The sequence below is a fragment of the Prunus persica genome, chromosome G7 (genome assembly GCF_000346465.2).
Source record: "Prunus persica cultivar Lovell chromosome G7, Prunus_persica_NCBIv2, whole genome shotgun sequence".
Lineage (NCBI taxonomy): Eukaryota > Viridiplantae > Streptophyta > Magnoliopsida > Rosales > Rosaceae > Prunus > Prunus persica.
This window is the reverse complement of record NC_034015.1, coordinates 18901245-18925861: the sequence shown is the minus strand read 5'-3', so window position 1 is coordinate 18925861 and position 24617 is coordinate 18901245. Positions and strand designations below refer to the sequence as shown.

Genomic DNA, 24617 nt, shown 5'->3' with positions numbered 1-24617 from the left:
CAATCTGTTCAAAAAGGGAATGAGCAAAGCCAAAAAAGTTCATCCGTCTCGAATCCACCAGCTCACCCCCACACTCACGATCCACGTTGCGAAAACAAAAGAGTTGGAGTGCTATTTTCCCGGCGGCGCCACCAACTCCGCCGCCAAAACCACCGCAAACACCTTCGCCACGGAGTGCTTCTGCCTCCAGTGGCAGGCCGCCATTGCCCACGAAGACGAACAGTTATTTATCCGAGGAGAATGTGAACAGCGGCTGCCAGAGCCCGTTAATTCCTGGGGCGCCGCCTCTACCGCCGTTTAAAATGCCAGAGCTGAGGTTTTGTGTGCGAGGGGACTTTGTTAAGATACAGAGCGCACAGAGCTCCCGTTGTGGATCTCCTGAATTGGAGGACGTTGATGCAACGCCAGGTAAGGAAGAAGAGTCGGAGTCAAAGTCACAGTCAGAGTCACATAGTAGAGTCAACGTAATGGACGGTAGAGATGGTGGTGGTGGTGGTGGTGGTGGGCCGTCAGTGTTCTGTCCCAGCCCAGATGTTAATACGAAAGCTGATAACTTCATCGCTAGGCTGAGAGATGAGTGGAGGCTTGAGAAGATGAACTCGATGAGGGAGAAAAAGAAGATGGCCTAATAATCTTCTGGTTTTCTTTACCATTTTCTACTGGTTTGATTAATTACTTGATAGTTTTGGGAAGGTAATGCACACACATTTACAGTCAATTTTTTACAGATTGATGATATAGAAGGCGGCAAATGGCTCTGACTGTGTTTTTTTGTTCATCTTTTGGAGCACCATTTGCAGAGAGAGAGAGACGTGAATTTGGATTTCTGGGTTTGAATTGTTTGATGATATCAGTGTGTATTATAGCAGAGCAATATAGGTAGTATCTACATATTATAAATTTTTACACAGGCAATGGGTTCTGAGTGTGGCTTTATTTTTTCCTCACATCTTGGAGCTCCTTGTGGAAGTATGCTGCTGAGTGCTGGATTTCATGTATGGATTGGGTTGGGTTGGGCTCTAACTGTGTTTTTTGTTCACCACTTAGAGCCCTTGCCCTTGGTTTGTATTGATGTACGTACAAATATAATATGCGTAGAGTTTCCAGGATTTGCCTGATTTTGCTTTTGTATGCAATCTTCTTTGCTGCCTATGCTACTACAAGTGGTAATGACGCAGCACAAGTAACAAAGGGATTCAAGTGAAACCTTGAGTAACAATAAGAACTGGATTCCACCAGAAAATTAAGAGAAGCTCTCTTGGAATAATGTTATTAAAAACTGAGTTGCCAGAAACGTTAGACAAATCTGTCTAAATACACAATTCTCAACAACCCTCAACCCTTCAACTACTAGGGGAGTTATTACATAAAACTGAAAAAACAGGATTAATTTGGAGTCTTAATAGAGTAACTCCTAAACTGTCCAAAACAGAATTTATTGAAAAATTAACTACCAAACTTTAACTGCAGTTTTGGAAGGCCAAACGACCTCAGAATGCCAAAATCCATCTTATGTCACAGCAAAGCTGTGAGTTACACTCGTGGCGTCGTTCCCTTTCCGAAATGGTATTTTGCGTCCTAATCGGAGCTTGGACGACAAATCTGCATATTCCCACTACGTCCTTTTTCTAGCTCAATCGCGATAAAATCTGCCATCTGTTCTACATCAGGTAAAGATAGGATAATTATTCTCCAAACTATGAAGCTTTAGTTGACATCATTGCTTTATGTGAAATGGAGTTTAAGCTTACTAAACCATAAACCCTAAACTCAACCCATGAAACCGAAATTCGAAACCAATTGCGCACTCGAATAATTGTAAAAGATGAACTAGAGTTGGTTTACCTTCCAACCTGCCCAAATTGTATTGCTTGAATTGGGTTCTAGTTTAAGATAAAAGTGAAGTTATTTGAACAAACAGAGTACAAGTAGTATGATTGCAATTTACTAAAAGCTTTGATTCAAGAAATGTATACAAAACAAGGCTTGCTGGGCAAAGTCCGAGGACTTTCCAATACGCATTTGAAGTTACGCTTGCCGATGAAATCATTAGATCAAGAAGCAAAAATTCAAGCAACAAAAACTTTTTCGATATATAATTTTAGCCAAAGTGCATTGGGGACCAAAAAGTAAGACACCATTTTATCCTTTCCTAGCTACCATCATCAGTGAATCCTTTTTGGCAATTTAATTGATCTGGAAGGCCCCAATGTTCACCAATCAAGCAGCCTAAATACACATGAATGGACAAACACAAGTTTTGCTGTAAGGTGGTCCAAAGTAGTTGAGTACGAACCATGACATGAAATGAATACGTAGGTTTAGGGGTACCATTTCGGCCATGGACACATGAAACCTTAACCTAATGTTGAGAAAGCAGTTTTTCAAATATGATATGTAGTCAAAATTTGATGCATAATAATATAGATTAGTACACATCTATTTGAAAAATTGTTTTCTCTTAAAATTTGACTAAGTATGAAAAATGAACTTTTGAAATATTAATGTTTTCAAAGATATTTTTGGCGGTTTATATTCCTTACATCTTAAATAAGCAAACATAATTTTATGAGATTTTAGTGTAAAGTATACATTGACTCGATATCAATATTGGTATAAATTGTATCTTATACAAAAATTGAATTTTTATATTTTAATTTGTTGGGAATTTGATTTTTTAGTATTTTTAATTGAATCCAAATGGGAGTACTAAAATAAAAATTTATATTATTCCATTTATTTAAATATTTGGAATTGAAATAAAACAAGCAGTCTAAAAAATAGACGGTCCATAAATGGCCCAGCCCAAAAAACCCACTTAGACTCGGCCTTATAGGCGAGCTTGGACCAATCCCTATCAAATCTCAATCCAGCCTAGCCCAGCAAGATGACAAACCCTAATTTAAATAATATTGAATATATGGAGTTGAAAGAGACGTGAGTCAGTTGGCCAAACGCCTGACATTCAAGTTCGGATTAGTCTTCCAACTCCCCCAACTTAGTGTGATGGGTGGGCGATCAACCCACCCAAAGAAACAAAATACGTATATAAACCCAATTCATTAATGGGCCATGCAAGAACAAGCCCCAAGATTATCAACAATTGAAATCACAAGCGACCTCCATACCCAAAAAATAATGAACAAGGCCCAAGTCCTTCATGGAGAATAAGCGACCCAAGTCCGTAATGAGGCGAGTAATACGACCAGGGTAATTGCCTGTAATAAGAATATCGTCAATATAGATTAATAAATAAAGACGAACTGGGCCATCAAGACAAATAAATAAAGAGGGGTCCACAATAGAAGCAGTAAAGCCCAAATGCTCCAAGTGGATAGAAAAACAGTGAAACCAGGGGAGGGAAGCCTGCTTGCTTAAGCCCATAAAGAGAACGTTTTAACTGGCAGACATGATGAGGAGATTGGGGGGGGTCCACAAAACCAGTGGGCTACTTCATAAACACATCTTTGGAGAGATACCCATGAAGAAAGGCATTCTGAACATCTAACTTACACACATCCCAATTAAACTGGACAAATAAGGCCAAGATAAGGCAAATGGTAGAGTGATTGACTACAGGGCTAAAAGTTTCATCATAGTGCAAGCCCTCTTGCTGATGAAACCCATTAACCACCAAACGGGCTTTGTAATGTTGAATCGACCCATCAGAATTGCGTTTAATACAAAAAACCTATTTATTTGACAAAATGTTCATGTGAGAAGTAGATGGCACCAACACCCATGAAAGTCGCGTTTATGAATTCAAGTGAACAATAACAACATTGGAGAAAGAAGGAGGGGAAGATCATCATGAGAGGAAGACCCCCGAGTAAGCTACATGGATCTTGTGCTCTAATTAAAAAGCTCAAGCAAGCAGCAAGCTATGTCATGTGTTGATGATCAAACAATTTAGAGAGGCCCAAGCCAAGTGCTTCTATTTCATCATTTTTCATTTGACGATTAGAAAAAGAAAAAAAAAAAAATACCATAGATTTGGACCCACCCACATGAAATATGATCCAGATTTATAAGCTACATGGATCGTGTAGTTATCATTGCTCCTAATTTATAATTTGGTTTTGATCAATAATAACATACAGGCTCGGTGTGAGTGTTTATACGGGAAATTTTCTCGATCCCAAATATATAGCTATACAAAATTCAGGCGCCAGCGAATGGTACGTGGATATCAGATTGTCATGTCGTAAAAACGTAAAAAATCTGTTTCTGATAATAGTTTGGTCGGAAATTACTTGAAACTGCTAGTTCAAAATTACCCTTTCGCTTGAACAGAATTACCAGCTTAACCCTGATAGAATTGATGATTCAGCCCATTATTTTTTTATGAAAAACTTGGGTTTCCATCCAAAGAATAAAGATTAACAAGTCCCTTACGTTATGTGCCAATAGTTGAATATAGTGGCTCAAATTGGCTTCTCCAAATTAGTTAAGCCATTAACATTGACAAAATAGTGATTATGATTTCCAACAACACAAAATGAATTGGAACTCTTTCAGATTATCTAATTAATTTTTAGTAAGAATATACAAACATTATAAAATACCACGTTATTCATATAGTAACTTAGCAATCTCAAAAAGTTCACCTTGAACCTTCGTCTTTATCAAAGAGCAAACTAGGGTCTAACCATAAGTATGTCGTCAATAGATTAGCTATATTTTCTTATACTATGTTGCATTTGCGCTACACATTCCAGTCATAAGTATATTGTCAATGTATTAATAAACTATTTTTCATCGGAAAAAATACTCTTTCTTACAGTAATTTCAATGCAGATGACTAAAAGTGCATATATGAGATTTATTATTTTTGAATATATTATGAAGACAACAAATAACACTTATTTTATTGTATATTTCTGGTTAGTAGACGACATGAGGTGCACGTTAGAATCTCCGATATGCATATATAAGTTATAACAGATGTCATAGTGTACATGGGTGTTCAAAAGAAACTGCCTCCTAAAGGAGGAAGGGTGATTCCGTAATTAAAAACAAGTATCTGCCCAAGCACATCGGTTTTCATTTGTTTTGTGCTTAAATAGCTCTTATGCTGTGCTGTCGGTTTTTTGAGCCGAAAGCCAATGTTTGTGGAGCTCGCGAAGACATTTCACTCTCTCTCTCCCAATCCAAGGACCCCATTTGACCAGACCAGTAAAATAAAAGCAGAAAAAAATAATTTCTACTGTCCGAAACGCACAGCAGCAAGCAACAAGCTAACTCAAAAACTTAGAGAGAGAAAGACAGAGACAGAGAAGCTTTCAAAGCTGTTTGCTTTTTCGTATATAAGCTTCCATACCTCCAATTTCGTAGAGAGAGAAAAAAAATTCGAAAAAGCTTCGGAAAAGGGCCAAAAAATTTCATCATCTGCTTTGTTCTCTTCCTATTATCGTCTTCTCCAGCTCGAAATTCAAATTCGTTTCTCAAAATTGCCGTTGAAACTCCAAAGCTACCAGTCTGTTTCGCTCCGATCTGACTCGCCGAGTCAGTTCCTCTTTGACTCGGTCCTGTATCGGATGACATAGCGGAGGAGATCGCTCAGTACAATCTATATGGTAACTTGAAGAAATATATGGAAATGATTGTTTTCTTTGTTTGGTTTGTTTAGTTGATTTTTTTGACTCATTGGTTTAGCTGAGCTAAGTCCGATTATGCAAAGTTTTATTTGGATTTAGTCTTGGATTATAAAACTGTGAAGGTACTTATTAAAAGCTTGGGATTTGATTTTCTGGTTTGAAGTTTGTAGCTCAAAGTATGTTGCAATTGCGAAGGCTAAGAATGTTTAATTTGTGAGTTGCCAAATATTATAGCTTCCGATGAAAAATCAATTTGAAAATGTCGAATTGGATCAATATGAATAGGTAGTTATTACGGCCAAAAGAAAAACTTCTTATTGGATTCAGATGTTAGCCACGCATTGCGGTGTAAACAATAAACTTTTACTGGATAGTTTGATTGTGTTCAGTGCGTATTCAGGTTATATGTGAAGTAGATATCGGATAGGGAATAATTTTCTTACCGAAAATAAAAGGTTCCATATAATTGATGTGGCATCGAAATTTTTGAAAGTAATGAGGCAATGTTGGTCATTTTAGTCAATTAATAAGGACTTGGTAGGCTTTGCTTTGCTAGAAGTAATTTTAATTCTGAATGTTAATTGACATGGAAACTTTCATGCATAATAGTTGTTCACGGCCTCTCAATATGTATTAGAAATCGAGCTATTGGAAGCAGGTGTGGTTTCCGTGGGCGTGGCTTCGTAGTCAACACTAAGTCAAATATTGAAATGGAGGTGGAAGATGTTAAGAGTGGTATCGGGGGCAATGTTGCTGTAAACTTATTGTTGGCTGTTTCTAGTTGTAGTCTTATTTCTTGTTTTAGTTTCTTTTTGGTCTTGTGGGTTTGAAATCTGTCAACATTTTGTTGATTTGATTTTTTTATAAAATGCTTCACAATCATGGTATGCCTGAAGCACAACCATGCTGTGTAGTTAGATTTATGTTCAGGCCCTATTACATCTCTTCATGTTTTTTCAGGCCACCAGTATAAACTTTTGCTGACATTGTCTTCTAAAGAATTGTATAGCCATTGAGTACATTGTTAGATTCAGATTTAGACCTACTCGTTTCAAGATACTTTCGAGCAATTTTCAATGAAATAATTTTGACTGCTGTGCTGTTTATAGTATAATGTATTATGTACTCACTCGTAATTCAATTCCTATCGTTCCTCATTTTATGATGATAAAGATTAGTTGTTGTTACTTAAACACTTCATTTCATTTCATAACATCCAAAATTTGAGAGATATAATTTTGTGTGATCCCGTTGACTAATGTTTTCTTTTACATTTGTATGCTCATTGTGGACGATAGTTTCTTGAGCTACAGTAACCTGTACGTTGCGTGACAGTGATAGTTTCTTGTATTCATTTTATCTATGTTTGCAGGCTCCACCAGTTAACATTATAGTAGGTTCTCATGTCTGGGTTGAAGATCCAGCAGAAGCATGGATTGGTGGAGAAGTTCTCCGAATTAGTGGTGAAGAAGTTCATGTGCATACCCAAAATGGGAAAACGGTGAGCCATACTTAATGTATTTACTGTGTATGTCTCTGATTTTTCTGATGGGAAAAACTTTTGTTAATAGAAGCTTTTCAATCAAATGAAATTGGTTATCTTGGTGATCAATTTTCATGTGATGAAGATGTTATCTGATTGCTTTCCATTAATGTTCATTTTAAAATGGAAGTTTGATGTTTAACTAATTCTGAAATTCTTTATGCTAGTTATTATAATTTTCACTAACTGAAAATCTGGTTGCAGGTGGTTACAAATATCTCAAAAGTTTTCCCCGAGGATACTGAAGCTCCTCCTGGAGGTGTAGATGACATGACAAAGCTGTCATATTTGCATGAACCAGGAGTTCTGCACAATTTGGCAACCAGATATGAACTCAATGAAATCTATGTAAGATACAATGTTCTCTCTGTTTGTATGTGCCGAAGAAATTTTTGAGTCGAAAAAGAAATTTTTTGACAGTCTTATGTAATATCTTTCCAGACGTACACTGGAAATATTTTGATTGCAGTAAACCCATTTCAAAGGTTACCACATTTGTATGACGTACATATGATGGAACAATATAAAGGAGCTGCATTCGGGGAGTTAAGCCCTCATGTTTTTGCAATTGCGGATGTTGCATACAGGTAACTTAAATCTATGGTGTCAGATGTGTGTGTGTGTGTATAATTGGCAATTCGCCCACCACCCCCTCCTTCCTGTCATGTTGTTAATAATTCAATGTTTTATATAACAGAGCTATGATCAACGAAGGAAAGAGCAATTCAATTCTTGTAAGTGGAGAGAGTGGTGCTGGTAAAACAGAGACGACAAAGATGCTTATGCGATATCTTGCATACCTTGGAGGTCGATCTGGTGTAGAAGGGCGGACCGTTGAACAGCAAGTTCTAGAAGTATGATAAAACTACACACTGTCTTAAGATTGCAGTTCCTTAATAATATCTTGAAACTTTAATATAGTTTATATGTTTAAATGGGATAAAAATTGTTATCTGAATGGTTTTTCTGGTTGATTATTCACAGTCCAATCCAGTTCTTGAAGCATTTGGAAATGCCAAAACTGTCAGGAACAACAACTCTAGGTGAGTATTTGGTAATTCCAGGGCTTGAGAAGTTAGAATCATGGTTTCATTGAAGGCAAAGAGATTGTAGTGTAAAAATGTCTGGTTCCCGTATCATCCACTTAACTGTCAAATGAATGATGCAAAACGTTCAATAAGAAATGAAAAATAATAACATAATATATATCCAATCCAGTAGTATGGAGGTGTATTCTGTTGTTGATAAAGGAAACAGATTGTCTCAAGATTGGAAAAAAATTGTGACTGGATGCTTTGTTCTGGTTTGGGAAAATCTGCTTTGGTCAGCCTACACCATATTGATATATCATTATCCATAAATTATACAAAATTTAATGTCAAGGAAGTTCGGTGTACATTTGTAACTTTTCAGAGAGTTTATTATACTTTCTCAATGTCTATTCTGTTTACACATTGCAGTCGTTTTGGTAAATTTGTTGAAATCCAATTCGACAAGAATGGGAGGATCTCTGGGGCAGCTATAAGAACTTATTTGCTTGAAAGGTCTCGTGTTTGCCAAATCTCAGATCCTGAAAGAAACTATCATTGCTTTTACCTTCTTTGTGCCTCACCACCCGAGGTATTTATATTGTACTTTTGACATTGAATGTCTGCACACACCCAACCTCCATCATATGTTATTCTGCTCTATACCTGTGATGGTAAGTTAACAGTTATTGGCACTTCTTAACACATTTTCAGGAGAGAGAGAAGTTTAAGTTGGGAAACCCTAAACAATTCCATTACTTGAATCAATCCAGTTGCTATGAGTTGGATGGAATAGATGATGGCCAGGAATATCTTGCAACCCGAAGGGCTATGGATGTAGTTGGAATCAGTGAGGAAGAGCAGGTCGGTGTTCCTAGAAGTGCATGTTAAGATATAGCGTATGATGTTACATTCAGTTTGATAATAAATTTTTTTCCAGGATGCAATTTTTATGGTGGTAGCTGCAATTCTGCATCTTGGGAATGTTGAATTTGCGAAAGGAGAGGATGTTGACTCTTCTGTCATAAAGGATGAGAAGTCTAGATTCCATCTTAGTACGACAGCTGAGTTGCTTAAGTATGCTTCTTTTAACGTTTCCAGAATCAGATACATTTCCAATCTTATATTAATGCTTGTTTGTTAATGCCACATTCTTCAATTATTCTTTATTGTAGGTGTGATCCTAAGAGCTTGGAAGAAGCTCTCATTAAGCGTGTAATGGTAACACCGGAAGAGATCATCACAAGGACTCTTGACCCTGTTTCTGCATTGGCTAGCAGAGATGCCCTAGCGAAAACTATTTATTCCCGTTTGTTTGACTGGTAATGTGACTTCCTAACAATGCTTCTGTTTCTACTTGTTTGTTGTGTCCATGTGTTTTCAGCCATGCTGTTGTGATATCTAGTATCAAGAACATATGTGTCTAACCACTGTTTTTTATTCTTACATTAATTTTCTTTAATGCATACAGGCTTGTGGAGAAAATTAACATCTCAATTGGTCAAGATCCAAACTCAAAGTCATTGATCGGAGTTCTTGATATTTATGGGTTTGAAAGCTTTAAGTTCAACAGGTAAACTATTTACTTTAGATATTTTTTACGATGTAAGTTCTGGTCTTGCAGCTGACAAATTTCCTTTTGAATAGTTTTGAGCAGTTCTGTATCAATTTTACTAATGAGAAGTTGCAACAACATTTCAATCAGGTTGGAGAATTTTGGCATAGTTCTCACGTCCAATTTTCATAATAATTAGGTTCAGTCTTAATCAAAATCTTTTGGTAATTGCATGTTGCAGCATGTCTTCAAGATGGAGCAAGAAGAATATACAAAAGAAGAAATCAATTGGAGCTACATTGAGTTTGTTGATAACCAAGATGTGTTGGATCTGATTGAAAGGGTAACAGTTTGTGCTTGATGCATTCTTGTTTATCATCCAGAATGGCTAATATAGTTTACATGAGTACAAACTCATTATGTTGATTTTCCTTCAACTAACAGAAGAACAAATTGTAGGGTTTTCTGATTCTATTTGACTTGAGTTGTTTAAAACTTTTTTTTTTTTTTTTTTCCAGAAACCTGGAGGAATAATTGCACTTTTAGATGAAGCCTGGTATGTAGATAATATTTAATCCTGCAATTTTTTTTTATGAGGTTGATGGGATCTGAATTCTTATCTTCACAAGAAAACTTACTCTAGCTTTTTTGTATATGTGTTTTTTCTATCCCAAGTTACCATCTGTTGGTTTTCATGAATAATTGTAATTGTTTAAATTCGTCCTTTTGGTTGGACTCATGTTTGTTTGATTGCTTCGCAGTATGTTTCCTAAATCCACACATGAAACATTCGCGCAGAAGTTATACCAGACATTCACAAAAAACAAGCGCTTCATCAAACCTAAGCTTTCTCGTACTAGTTTTACCATATCTCACTATGCAGGGGAGGTATACTTGTTTGGGCTATTATGCATGTTCAGTTACTCTATAACATTATTGTAATTTGTGGTAAAATTTTAGCATCAATTTTATTTCAGGTAACTTATTTGGCTGATCAGTTCCTTGATAAAAACAAAGATTATGTGGTCGCAGAACACCAGGATCTGTTGACAGCCTCCAAATGCCCTTTTGTGGCAGGGCTATTTCCTCCACTTCCCGAGGAATCATCCAAGTCATCTAAATTTTCATCCATTGGATCACGCTTCAAGGTATTATTATGAGAACTTTTTCACAACCTGTTTAAATTGGATCAAATATACTTTTTTTTAAAACTGGCTTTAGCTAACTTATTTTGCCTAATGTTTAATGCTCTCTGGTTGATCCCATTGTTAGATTTACAGAAAAATAAAGTTATGGTCCATGTGAAATTGAAGGGGATAGATATTACTGCAACCCCAAGATAAAGTATGCTATTTGGCACATAATGACCTAGTTGAGGTGAAGATATTCTCAGTGCATTATTTGCAACTCAGGTTCTATATAGAAATTAAAATAACATCGTATCAACCAGAAATAACATATTTGAACTCTTGTGCACAGTAATAGATTCATTGAATAAGTATTTCAATTGGTGACTATGCAGTACTTGAGTAAAGGTTGACAACTTCTGGAAGTGTCATAAAGGACAAGGGATATTTGTGATGATGTCATTGGTCTCAATTATGTGTTTTAATTTCCAATAATAATCAATAAATCAGGGAAACTTTTTTAACCCTTGTGTAAGGCCTGGACAGCTCAAATGAATTCATTGTCTCGTTTCTCTTATTGCTTCATTTATGATGGTAATGTCAAAGTTAAGTCTCTTTATAGATTAGATTATTGAAAACTTTTGTTTTTGAGGAACAACTGAGATTATCTTCTTGAAAATGCAGTTACAACTTCAATCTTTGATGGAGACCTTGAATTCAACAGAACCTCACTATATCAGATGTGTGAAGCCCAACAGTGTCCTCAAGCCTGCTATTTTTGAGAACTTTAACATAATACAACAATTACGCTGTGGTGTGAGTATGAGCTGCCTATATTTTCGTCTTGTGCTTCATTTCTGCTGCTTAACCTCCAACAATTATCATTTGAAGTCATGTGTTTCGGGGTAGTTTATACAGGTCATTATTATTTGTTTCAGGGTGTTCTTGAGGCGATTAGGATCAGCTGTGCTGGATATCCTACCCGACGTACATTTTATGAGTTTCTTCACCGCTTTGGGGTTCTTGCTCCTGAAGCTTTGGAAGGAAAGTAAGTACGCGTTGTTCACTTCGCGAGTTCTTATGCCCGGTGAAAGATGGATAGATGTTTTAATTTTTACTTTTAATAATGGCTACTGTAGATTTCATATTCATCAGAAGTGTTACTGAACTGTTTTTACATTTACCTGAACAGCTGTGAGGATAAGGTTGCATGCCAAATGATCCTGGATAAAATGGGATTGACTGGTTATCAGGTGATTCAAATTGTTATGCTCATAGCATGTTGATGATGTTGCCTAGCTATAGCAGTTAGGCAGGCTTGGGTTACACACCCTATCTTTTATGCTCGAGCTTATCTGCAAAAGATGCTGGCTTGAGTTGTGGCCATTACTGCACCAACCCAGGTTGTGGGCCTGACATCCCTGTCCTAATAAGAGTTGACAGGGAAACCTGACTATCCATGCCCATCAGCTGTCCCTAGTAGGCTAATAGATTTCTGAAATTCATTTAGGTTTTCTTATTACTGCTATCATCTAGATGATGCTTGTGTAACCTGTTGTTTGAACTTTCTACAAGCATGCTGTTTATGCCTGCATAATTAGCTTGGTTGTTCATATTTTGCCATGCATTTTATCAATATAGCTGTTGTATTCCGATAATCATTTTTCTCAACATGCCTTGGCAGATAGGCAAGACAAAGGTCTTTCTAAGAGCTGGTCAGATGGCCGAGTTGGATGCAAGAAGAGCAGAGGTACTTGGACATGCAGCCAGAACTATACAAAGGCAAATTCGTACACATATGGCACGCAAAGAGTTCATTGCATTACGCAAAGCTGCTATTCAATTGCAATCTTATTTGAGAGGTATCATCTTGTATTGCCATTTAAACAATTTTTCTTAATACATTCTGCTTCTTGATTTGATTGACTTGTATCTTTGGTGTGAAATTTAGCCCTTTAACAATTAATTCATTCACTATCAAGATGCTGGACTTTTTGCATCGCAAAATTTTAAAATAAACAAACTTTGGCTCTGCGCTCTTGCATAATAATTCTCCATGATGGAGATTTCAAAGACCAATGAAATGATTGTTTTGTACTTGAACGGATCTGTGTTTGTGTGACTCTCAATATGTGTACACATAGGGGTGGTAGTTTTTCCTTTTTTTTCTTTTAAGGGGTAAGGGGTGGGAGGCTGGTGTTGAAGAGTAAACTGGGATATAATAATTGTAAAATATCATAAGCTAATTTATTTAAAATGCAATTTAGCTTTCTCAAGCTTACCAAATTCATGGAAGTAGGAATGCAATATCCCTTGCCACAGAACATATTTTATTGATTGGTTGTTTTAACATGAGGTAATCCATAGTTAACTATATTTTTGGTTTTATATATGTAAATTAGGTATATCTGCTCGTGAAGTTTTTGAGCAGCTGCGACAAGAAGCAGCAGCTGTCAAGATACAGAAATATTTCCGGCGGTACATTGCCAGGAAATCCTACTTGACGGAACGGTTGTCTGCAATCAAAATACAGACAGGGTTGAGGGCAATGACTGCTCGAAATGAATTCAGATTCAGAAAGCAAACTAAGGCTGCAGTTATTGTCCAGGTCCTATTGCCATTCATCTCCTGATTTGACTGTGTTAAAATTTATGAAGAAGAAATCAAGAAACTTCTAGATGCATGTTACTAATTTACTTTCCAGGATGAACTGCAAGAAAAATACTGCTCCTTTTCATGTAACTTGTTTCAGAGAAATGAATATTGATGAGTGGATCTTGTTGGCTGCTTGCAGGCTCATTTGCGTTGCCACATAGCATATTCTTATTATAGGAGTCTCCAGAAAGCTGCAATAGTTACTCAGTGTGGGTGGAGGAGCAGGGTTGCCCGAAGAGAGCTCAGAAATCTCAAAATGGTTTGAATCACACTCCTTAATGTGATTTTGTTACTGTAGGAAGTTGTAATGCATCGTGGATTGTAATGACACTGGTTTAAATCCATTCAGGCTGCAAGAGAAACGGGGGCCCTAAAAGAAGCCAAAGATAAACTGGAAAAACGTGTGGAAGAACTTACATGGCGCTTACAACTTGAGAAGCGATTAAGGGTAATTTTATATTTTTATATTTAATATATAGTATGCTTGCTCTTTTTGGTTGGTGAGGGGAAGTAAATCATTTAATAGCACTATAAATTAATTTATGCTGAGTCAAATTGCAGACTGATTTGGAAGAGGAAAAAGCCCAAGAAACTGCTAAGTTGCAAGAAGCTTTGCATGCAATGCAAATACAAGTAGAAGAAGCAAATTCCAGAGCAAATAGAGAACGAGAAGCAGCTCAGAAAGCTATTCAAGAAGCACCTCCTGTCATCAAGGAGACTCCTGTTATAATCCAAGACACTGAAAAAATTGATTCATTATCAGCTGAGGTGGAGAGTTTGAAGGTAGGCACTGAAACTTTGGATGATAATTGCTAATACTCTGCGGATGAAGTATCTTCTCCTTTGAGTTTACCAGTTCGTAACAGGAAAACCCTAACAGTGATAATAAAATATATTACAACTCAAACAGACAAATAATAACATATCTTATGCTGTTTTCTGTGGAGGTCATGTCTCTCTAGTGCAGAGAGTTCGTTCGAAACAACTGGTTGTGCAGGTTTGGCTTTGGGACTCCCAATTGGCTGGGTTAGCTTGAAGGCTGTTTGGCCCGAACTGTTTTACCTGGTTTTGTTTGACTTCAGTTTGGGCTGATTTCAGATAGAGTTTTTAAGCCCAAATTGAAGTTCAGGCTGATCTAGGCTAGGCTTAAATAAGTACAAGTATAGGCCCAGCCTGATCCGTAGTAGATATTTCACTTTCCTTTGTATACATGTATATTTTTGGTCTCGATGAAGGGAATCAAAGCTTTGGCCTAGCCTAGTCCTAACCTAACCCATTTTTCCACCCACCCTCACCATTGGGCTAACCCCAAGGGCGATGCATATTAATTTTTATATAAAGATTTGTATTTTGATGGTTGATAAGCTTATCTACTCTTGCTTAAAAGCTGTTCAAGTTATATCATGTGAAATATTTTGTTAAAAAGGTCAAACCTTGGAATTTACCTAGGCGGGCTGCTCTTGATCTAAAACTTCTGCCCTAAATAGTGGGTTGGATTGAGCTTAGGCTCAACTATTTACACTTCAAACTGAGCTTGGTCAAGACCTGTGCGGACTCAATTGACACTCCTTGTTGGGGTTGTCTGGTTCATATTTTACCTTGGAATCGTAGTTTTTATCGTTCCATGAGCACATAATGTTGATGATTGACCTCAAAATTGAACTCATGCAATGTGCTGACTTCATGAGGCATTACAACTGTACAGACCTTGCTGCTGTCAGAAAGGCAGGCAGTGGAAGAGGCCAAGAAAGCTTCTATTGATGCCGAGGCTAGAAATGCAGAGCTGGTCAAACAATTTGAAGATGCAAGCAGAAAAGTGGATCAGCTCCAGGAATCTGTACAGAGGTTTGTAAACATTTGTGATAATTAGGTATCTAGTATTGCAAACACTTGTGATAATGGAATCATTAGGTATCTGGTATTGCAATAAAAATGATTCTACTTTATACCCCTGACTGACTCGCGATTTTCCTTTCATATCTTGTAGGTTCAGCTTCAAGTTCACATTTTGTTGCTCATTAACTGCGTTCTGTCAATTTTACGTTTATTTTTCCTTTTTGTCACTTTATAATTACTGAATCAGACTCGTATAACCTGCTATCAATTTTCACCTTGACACGCACTATTCCCTCTCTTATCTTGATGTGCACTCCTTTATATTTGTTTGCTTATGTACAAAGCATCTCTCTCTCTCTCTCTCTCTTCCATTACACCACTTTGCTGTGAAGTCATGTTTATTGGAGTTGATACATTTTCCATATCAGGCTTGAGGAGAAACTTTCTAACACAGAGTCCGAGAATCAAGTACTTCGTCAACAAGCACTGACTATGTCACCGACTGGGAAATCTCTATCTTCAAGACCAAAGACAATGATTATTCAGGTATTCTTTGGTTTAGGGCATTACTCATTCTGCATTTACTTGCATTGCCCTTCTCCTTTAAGCTCACTGGCTGAGTGTTTCTTGAAATTTGCAGAGGACACCAGAAAATGGGAATGTTCTAAATGGAGAATCCAAGGTCACATCAGTAAGTGGACATCATTGCTTCTATCCTTGAAGATATTGCAAATTTTTACGCGGTAATGATTGATTTATTCTATTTGTATTGCTTACTGTTTGCTATATGCTTCAGGATATGATTCTTGCCGTATCAAATGCACGTGAACCTGAGTCGGAAGAAAAACCACAGAAATCTCTCAATGAAAAGCAGCTGGTAAGTGGCTATCGGCATGTCCTAATGCCACGATGTTTCTATTTCTCTTTCTAATTCTTCTATTGCAATCTACTGTTTTTCAGGAGAACCAGGACTTGCTGGTCAAATGTATATCACAGGATTTGGGTTTTTTTGGGGGAAGGCCAATTGCTGCTTGTGTCATATACAAATGTCTTCTTCATTGGAGGTCATTTGAAGTGGAAAGGACTGGAATTTTTGACCGTGTAATTCAAACAATAGCTTCAGCCATAGAGGTAAGTCACTCTTTGTGGTTTTAAGACATCCCAGTTCTTTTGTCTAAACTTAGCCATACCTTCTTAGTACATATCATTTAGAATGAGTTTTGAATACTGTTGAGCGTGTTACTAGTGCTGGTTTTACCTCACTGTAGGTCCCGGATAATAACGACGTTTTAGCCTATTGGTTATCTAATACCTCAACTTTATTGTTGCTGCTCCAACACACACTTAAAGCAAGTGGAGCAGCTAGCTTGACACCACAACGGCGGAGAACAAGCTCAGCATCTCTTTTTGGAAGGATGTCTCAGGTACAAAGCATTTATATTTGTTTGTCTTCTAATTTAAGTACCTTTGTTCTGAAGTCTGTTGTATCATATTGGACTTATGCTTATTATGCAAATTACCGTTGTCAATTATAGGGGTTACGGGCTTCTCCTCAAAGTGCAGGACTCTCATTTCTTAATGGTCGAGGACTTGGTAGGTTGGATGACCTACGGCAAGTTGAGGCCAAGTATCCTGCGTTATTGTTTAAGCAGCAGCTTACTGCCTTCCTTGAGAAGATATATGGAATGATGAGAGACAATTTAAAGAAGGAAATCTCACCGTTACTCGGGTTATGTATCCAGGTGACTGTTAACGTAATTTTTATTGTGTATGCTATAGTTGGTTTTATTGTAGCCAGAAAAAGAATGCATAATAGCATATAACTTGTTTCCAACAAGGAATTTTAGGAATCTGTTTGGATTAATCCAGGAACATTTTATATAAGTACAGTCTATCCTCTGAAATGATGCAACTTCAACTTTGGTTTTTTTTTTTTTTCTTCTTAATAGCTTTTTTAAAAATTAAAAAAAAATTTGTTTCTGAGAAAATTATATTCTTCAACTGTGTTTGTTAAATCCTGTCATAAGTTAAATAAGAAAAAAAAAGAAAAAAAAGGGGATTGTGTATGCTACACGACCCTGAAAGTGCCAAAAAGTAATATAGGACCTTGTTGCCTTGAAATGACTCGTAACTCTTACATGCATATCGTCTGTGTGGTAGACACAGAAAAAAGGGTGGATACTGTGTGTGTCACACTTACCAATGTTCGCCTCCTTAAATGACTGAAAAATTTGATTGCTTTCTGTTTTACGTACTATGCAGGCACCTAGGACATCACGGGCAAGTTTAGTAAAAGGACGTGCCCAAGCTAATGCTGTCGCTCAGCAAGCTTTAATTGCTCATTGGCAAAGCATTGTGAAAAGCTTGGACAGTTACTTGAAGACAATGAAAGCAAATTATGTGAGTTATATAGTTTTCCTCTTTGAGTGTTAAAAATTGAAATACTTGTAGTGAACAGTGCTTTTAATATTGTTTGGCTTCCACAGGTGCCTCCCTTCTTGGTCCGCAAGGTGTTCACTCAGATATTCTCATTCATCAATGTTCAGCTATTCAATAGGTATATTAGTCAGTCCTCTCCCTCTCTGTTTGCCAAAAGAAATTTCCCCCTTCCTTTTTGTCCTTTGGTTATTTAGTCATGTCTTTCGGTAAAGAAAGTCACTTTGTCTAAAGGTTTTGTGGCATTTATTTCCGTCATTTTCTGCAGTCTTCTTTTGCGGCGGGAGTGTTGTTCGTTCAGTAATGGGGAATATGTAAAAGCAGGTTTGGCTGAATTAGAACAGTGGTGCTATGGGGCAAGTGAGGAAGTAAGAACTGTGCCACACTGAACTTATTTTCTGTATTTTTTTTCTTGTATTTACCTGAAATATTTTTTGCCTACAGTATGCAGGCTCAGCTTGGGATGAATTGAAGCATATTAGGCAGGCTGTTGGATTCCTAGTAAAATTCGTGTCTATGATCTTTTAATTGCAACAAATAAATGGTGATTATCAGTTTTGCAGAATTAGCTGACTGAAATTTTTTTTTCCTTCTTTTCTTTTTAAAAATTTATGAACATATCAGGTTATACATCAGAAACCGAAGAAGACCTTGAATGAGATAACAAAAGAACTCTGCCCTGTTCGTGCCTCTTCCTTTGAATTGCTCATTTTGTATTGGACCTATTTCTTTTCCTTGCATGCTTCCTTCTGATGTTATTGCTTGTGGCTTCATCAGGTTCTTAGCATACAGCAGTTGTACAGGATCAGTACAATGTACTGGGATGACAAATATGGTACACACAGTGTGTCTTCAGATGTAAGTTGACTTCGAATGACACTGAAAAATATTAATCTCTCTGGTCCATTATACAATATTGAACGTTTGACCTCCGTCCTTGCTTTTGGTATTCTGAAAATAAGTTTGGTTTGAACTTACACAGGTTATTTCAAGCATGAGAGTTTTGATGACTGAGGACTCAAACAATGCTGTAAGCAGCTCTTTCCTATTAGACGATGACTCAAGGTACTGATTTGTGATCCCCAAACTGAAGTCGGAATTTTATATTTGATTATCCATATGGAAAGGTTATCTTTTCTTGTTATGTTCTATGAATGTTCACGCAGCATACCATTCTCGGTGGACGACATCTCCAAGTCAATGCAACAAGTAGATATAACCGACATTGAACCTCCACCATTGATTCGCGAACACTCTGGGTTTGGCTTCTTACTCCCCCGCTCCGAATGATGTTAGTGAGAGCATAGTCTCCGATCGTCAAATCGCATCTTTTATGGTTATGTCTCGGACACATAGCACATCAATTGATGCGCTGAAACCTGTGCATACAGTTTCTTTGTTAGTAATCATCCATGTGTATAGTGCTTGTTTTATCTGCTCATGCCATCAATCTTGGTTTGATGGCTTGGGTCAGTTCATTCTTTGCCCTCAAGTTTTGTCAACACGAGGGTATTTGTTAGGAAGCCGCATGCGTATCACAATTTATGTGATGACTTGTGGCATTGGTGCCTGGTAGTTTCTTGTTTGTTGGCTTTAAGGTCGTCTGCTGGTTTTTGAGTGAAAATGCATTTTGTAGGCCATTTGTTGTATGTGGAAGCAATTTGTAATTAAGCGGTGTTATATTCTTTTCTTTTTTGGAAAAATACTAGACGGAAAGCCCGTGTATTAACAACATTATAGAATATACAGTTATTTGACTTTTATTTGTTTTTAACTTTTTTCCCCCCTCAAATATCAACTGAATTTAAATGCTTTTCATTTCTTATTTTTGTTATTTTTTAGAAAAGGCTAATATCGTCTGAAAAACAAAACGAATGCATAATACAAGAAAAAAATTCAGTAGAACCAAAAAGAGCAAAGAGAGCAAAGAGTTTTGTTGATGTTCAGTGGTCACAAAATGCGCCAAAGAAAGAGAGAGAGAGAGCTGAGAAGGAAATTCCAATTTTTAATAGACCACCTGTTTTGTGTTCATTTGTAACACTCTCATTTGAATTCCTTTTTTGTGAATTTGTACATAAACAAATCATTGCTCACGGATCTGCAAAACAAATATAAACTTCTACCAAGTACGCTAGTTCTAAGAAAACAACAAAAGATGAGTAATTTGTCATGACTAAAATGGATAATATTCAACAGCTGTTAGTTAGGACTGGATGCCTCGGCAGAATAATTGGTCCCTCCATCATCGTCCGTTGATTGGTCTCGCTCAGTTTGCACTGGTTGAACTTCTAATTTCTTCTTCTCCTTGAGAATCACTTGCCGAGGCATTACCTCTAGCAAGAAACTCCCTCCATTCCATACAGATGCAGAAACCTTGAGTATTTGGAAAACTACATGCAATTCATATGACAAGAAGATAGGGACTGTGAGCGCCATGGTTGCCACAGTAAAGACGGCTTGAAGCAGAATAAACATAAGCAAGCGATTTTGATCCCCAAGCAAACCGCTTAGGCGCCACCATACATTGTTTGCTTTCTGTGCCTTCTTTGACAGTTCCCTGTTCAAAATCAAATCAGAAAAGGGGGAAAAGAAAGAATAGAACCCAAAAAAAAAAAAAAAAAAAAAAGGGAAAAGGAGAGAGATATAAAGAACCTATAAGAAGTCATGACTTCAGGATCTCTTAAGAGCCTTTGTCGGCGTAAAACATTGACAATGAGAAAATACAAAGCCTGCCATAAGGTGTAAGCAAACAAGGGCACCCAAAACAACCACACCCAAAGGTAGGATTTGTCTTCTACATAAGGCCACGAAGCTCTGCGAGAAGTTCCTTCTGGATGCATGGCTGCAAAAGTGGCTGGATCCCACCATCGAATGGTGAAGAAAACTAACCCTGAAATAAACCTATTCTGTCAGAGGCATGTTTGTGATATATACGACAACACAACAGACTATGCAACATAAACTCGCCTCTGTTTTGGGAGAAGCTCAGACATATATAATACCAAAACCTGCTTAAGACTATCGCCATCTACATTTTCTTAGGGTCCACCATAACTAAAGCGTGATCCACTTATCTGGTTGGATCTACATTAAAGTTTTAAAATCTATATGAGACAATGGTCGAGGAATGATATCTCGTACAAAATCACAAGAAACCACAAGGGAGGCTCTTTCTGATTTCATATATGTGCAGACATTTTGCTCCAGGCATTTTTACCTAATATCCAATTTGAAGCCATTGTATTTACTGTCCCAAAAAAAAATTATAATTCAAAATTGTTTCAAGGGTACTTCAAAACAAAATGTAAGGAAGAGGACTGACTCACCAGGTAAAAGATGTATGAGGACACTAACTATTTTGTCAAGAGAACTAAACACCAAGCTACAACGCCAAACAATCAATGCCCATGCTAATGGTCCCTGCTTGTGCATTTGAAACAGTCAACAATTGTACAAGTTAATCATTACTTCATCACAAAGCAAAGTAACTGTGGATGTGTTGCTTACCTCAGCAAATGAGAAGCAAACCATGAAAAACTTTTCATTCCTTGGATAAAGAAGGAGGTCAACCAAAAAGATCGTATTGGCATAGTAGCAAAAGTCCTAGGACATAAAAACAATCATATCACTTTTTAATTTTTTATCATTAAATCATTCCATAGAGAGTAAAAAATATATAAGTGAAGGATCATAAGAGTGCGAGGGTTTTCTAGAAAATGCTGACTGAAAGAGGTATAACTAAAACTGACAGTGAGGATGAAGAGACCAACTTTTTGAAAAAGTTCCACCAAATTTTCAATTGGGTAGAAGTAGCAGATCAACATTCATCTATCATCTATTTGATATATTAGATCATGGAAATTGGCTAAACTCATGTACTTGGTCACTATTATTAACTTCAAATCAACGGTTACTTCCTCTCTTATCTCTAACTTTCTATGTGGTACTCATTTTTCTTTGTCAAGGTAAGACACACACAGAACAATAAAGAGAAAATAACAAATAGGAAGCAACCAAACTTCCATTACTCTATTCTGCTCCAACTAACTTGAGCCAAATCAGTTTTTTCATTATTCTTGCAGCACCTATCAAAGATGTATTGCAGATGGCAAAGACATCCCATATGATTATAAATATCTTCAAATGTCCACAATCAATTTCCTAGTTATCCAAGTGCAGTAACAATTTACTAACAGATTTTAAAGAACTCTATAAGAAATGAAAACTTACCAAAAGATAGTAGTGCCATTTCTTGAACCGATAGTATATCCAACGAAGAGGAACAAAGATTACATAGAACAAACAATACACATATCGAATATCTTGGGGTCCTGTTAAAAAGAAAATTTTAGAAATAAAAACACAATGGAAGTTCTTTTCCTCAACGGAGCAATTATTAATATCCATCTTATCAATTAGGAAACTTTACTTGCTCCTAAGAGGAAGCAAAAGCCACCAAACCCGAGGACCCCCACAAGATGCGTCACCTAAGCATGAAAAAGATAACTTATAAGTTTCAACACAAACATTAACAAACCCAATGCATTCACTTCACACAATATCACAAAGAATCAAACACATCAAACACATCAAATTGATTTTACATAAAAACTGAAGTACCTACCTTGTTGATGAACTTTTCGTGTTCTTCAGCTTGTTTGGCGATCTTAACAGCCTGTTTTGAAAGGATCTCTCTGGTCTGAACCGCTTGTTTCGACAAAATCTCTTTGGTTTGAGCCACTTTCTGAAAAAACAAGCATTCCCATATCAAGAAAAACCAAAAATAAACACAACCCACAATTCAAAACGAATCGAGATGACAAATTTGTGTTACTAAAAGCAAAAAAGCAAACGAATTTGGCCATACCTTAGATCGATCTTTCAAACCCTGCTTCACTATGTGAAATGAATCCCCATTTGTTTCCTCCACGGGCTCTTCGTTATTGGACATCTTTTGTTAATCGGAAACAGAGTTACAGAGATAGATTGAGAGGAAAAAGCGCGAGAGGGAGAGAAGGAAGGTGGTGCTTGTGTTTCCACATAAAATCTGTTAAAAGCATTAAAAGGAAGGCTCTCTCTGCTTCCACATATAAAACAGGTTCGCACCTTTTTTTATGTGAAACTTCTGTACGTTTTTCACTTTCTTTTTTTTTTTCAATTCTTTTCATATATGAGATGCGTTTAAGAGAATTAAGAAAAATAATTAGGAAAAAATAATTCGATTGTAACTTTTTTTTTGGATGTAAAACCAACTTTTTAAGAGGAAAATAAAATTGTTTCTAGGGACGGATTTAGGATTTCAAACTTGATTAGGCTAAATTTACTCTACATATATAAACATATTAAGTACATAGAAAACTTGACAGTACAATGTAATTTCATTGATAACAAAAAATAATAACACACTTCATCCGGGGGGGTTCATAATTATTTTAATTTCATAGAATTAAAAATAATTAATTATCGATTAATTATCCGCATGAGTTTGGTGACAAAGTCAACAACTCTAAGAAACAGTCATAAACAATTTCTTCTACTTTTCTTTCTTTTTTTCACGAGCTGCGCATTATTTTGAGTGCTGCTAAACGAACCCTAAAATTAACTGAGTACACCCTATAATTTAAGTTAACCATAATATTTTAATTAAAATGTAAAATTAACTAAGTACACCATATTTAACTACCAAAAATAGCCCTAGTACAACACTCTAAAACCAATCCTAAACCAGGTTTCTCTTTTTACATGAATTTGTGCCCTATTTTCAGATTTTGGGTTTCATAAAAATCTTTAATTTCGCAATACAATCCTAAACTAGTACTCGCTACATTATTCGTGAGCACCAAATAATACGAAGACTTTTCTACATCTAATACGGGTTGAATATAGTGAGTAAACCCTAAATCCGAAGGTGTACTTATTAAAATTTTATTTGTTTCACAATTCAATATATTCTTTTTGGTCATTTTATATTATAGTAAATTAGAATTCAATAAATAATTTGATAGTATGGTGTACTCAGTTAATTTTAAGGTTCGTTTAGTAGCACTTTTTTTTTTCTCTCCTTTTTTTCCATATGTGTAGAGATGTGCAGCTTTCCTCTTCTCCGTTTTTTTTCTCCAAGTGCAATGTAGGATTCCTTGAGAGGGTATTGGTTATTGAATTGACTGGGCTATAATTTTTTTTTTTTAGGCTACTAAAAAAGCAGCCACTTGGGTTGTAGCCTAGGTTAGTCATGTTTAAGGTCCATTCCTGATTGTTTTAGTTAAAAAAATAATAATATTATCATCATGATGATGAATTGGTTTAAATGAGATAGTCTTTAATTATAAAAAAAAAAGGCCAATTGTTTTTCTCATTTGTTTCTGTGTCAGTCGCCATTGACGAATTATGCATGGTAGGTTCTGCCACGTGGCCTAGCACAACGAACGTAAGAACCCAAAGTCAAACGTGGCGTAATCTGATGGAAACTTGACCTATAAGAAAAATGCTTTGAAACGGAGGGGATTAAAATTTATTATCCCGGTCTGGGCTATTGGGCCGAGCCCGCTCTTTAAGGAGCACTTCGGTGCAATTGAGGCATGGGCCTCCATCCGGAAAACCCAAAAAAATAAAAAATAAAAGGGTCACAATTTCTAATCTATATTATCCACAAACATGAGCTAATTAATTATTAAATGGTTTTTTAATTCTGTGCACCACACACACAAGAATTAGATGCTACACATGAGCTAAGCTATTCAATGGGTCGAGTGATGATAAGGTCGGTCGTACATGCATATGTATATATAAGTGTGTATTATTGTTGATATTTGAATTTTGTAGATGTGAGTCACTGTCATC

At 36.6% G+C, this 24617-nt stretch overlaps 3 protein-coding genes across 3 annotated transcripts in view; 2 read left to right on the top strand and 1 right to left on the bottom strand.

The window, feature by feature from the left end:
* LOC18771008 (ras-associated and pleckstrin homology domains-containing protein 1) overlaps nucleotides 1–629 on the top strand; it is a 2556-nt gene extending 1927 nt beyond the window's left edge. The window contains exon 2 of the mRNA XM_007203786.2: nucleotides 25–629. Within this exon, the coding sequence (XP_007203848.2) occupies nucleotides 25–629 (605 nt within the window). The remainder of the gene's footprint in view (nucleotides 1–24) is intronic.
* Nucleotides 5188–19551, top strand: LOC18769229 (myosin-17). The gene is made up of 39 exons (XM_007203918.2): nucleotides 5188–5576; nucleotides 6970–7098; nucleotides 7345–7488; nucleotides 7582–7727; nucleotides 7838–7994; nucleotides 8125–8183; nucleotides 8601–8760; nucleotides 8883–9032; nucleotides 9109–9245; nucleotides 9344–9490; nucleotides 9640–9741; nucleotides 9816–9873; nucleotides 9965–10066; nucleotides 10242–10279; nucleotides 10485–10611; nucleotides 10701–10871; nucleotides 11535–11666; nucleotides 11789–11898; nucleotides 12043–12103; nucleotides 12535–12712; nucleotides 13253–13458; nucleotides 13645–13764; nucleotides 13855–13953; nucleotides 14067–14288; nucleotides 15211–15350; nucleotides 15770–15887; nucleotides 15982–16032; nucleotides 16138–16218; nucleotides 16302–16472; nucleotides 16610–16765; nucleotides 16877–17083; nucleotides 17604–17741; nucleotides 17828–17898; nucleotides 18046–18145; nucleotides 18222–18278; nucleotides 18402–18458; nucleotides 18555–18635; nucleotides 18760–18842; nucleotides 18944–19551. The coding sequence occupies exons 1-39, from the start codon at nucleotides 5574–5576 to the stop codon at nucleotides 19065–19067; spliced, it is 4593 nt and encodes a 1530-aa protein (XP_007203980.2). The 5' UTR covers nucleotides 5188–5573; the 3' UTR covers nucleotides 19068–19551.
* Nucleotides 19763–22946, bottom strand: LOC18771679 (uncharacterized membrane protein C776.05). Its single transcript, XM_007202087.2, has 8 exons — nucleotides 22645–22946; nucleotides 22402–22521; nucleotides 22207–22264; nucleotides 22008–22108; nucleotides 21285–21380; nucleotides 21104–21197; nucleotides 20430–20667; nucleotides 19763–20334 (listed from the first exon to the last, which is right to left on the bottom strand). Exons 1-8 carry the CDS (start codon nucleotides 22726–22728, stop codon nucleotides 19977–19979), a joined length of 1149 nt encoding a protein of 382 aa, XP_007202149.1. The 5' UTR covers nucleotides 22729–22946; the 3' UTR covers nucleotides 19763–19976.

Excerpts from the sequence above, each read along its gene's own strand:
- LOC18771679 (XM_007202087.2), bottom strand. The coding sequence starts at position 22,728 with ATGTCCAATAACGAAGAGCCCGTGGAGGAAACAAATGGGGATTCATTT. Across the intron at positions 21,198-21,284 it reads TTTGCTTCTCATTTGCTGAG|GGACCATTAGCATGGGCATT; the intron begins GTAAGCAACACA and ends ATGCACAAGCAG. Across the intron at positions 20,335-20,429 it reads GAAGTCATGACTTCTTATAG|GGAACTGTCAAAGAAGGCAC; the intron begins GTTCTTTATATC and ends GATTTTGAACAG.
- LOC18769229 (XM_007203918.2), top strand. Across the intron at positions 12,713-13,252 it reads ATTGCAATCTTATTTGAGAG|GTATATCTGCTCGTGAAGTT; the intron begins GTATCATCTTGT and ends TATGTAAATTAG. Across the intron at positions 14,289-15,210 it reads CTGAGGTGGAGAGTTTGAAG|ACCTTGCTGCTGTCAGAAAG; the intron begins GTAGGCACTGAA and ends ACAACTGTACAG.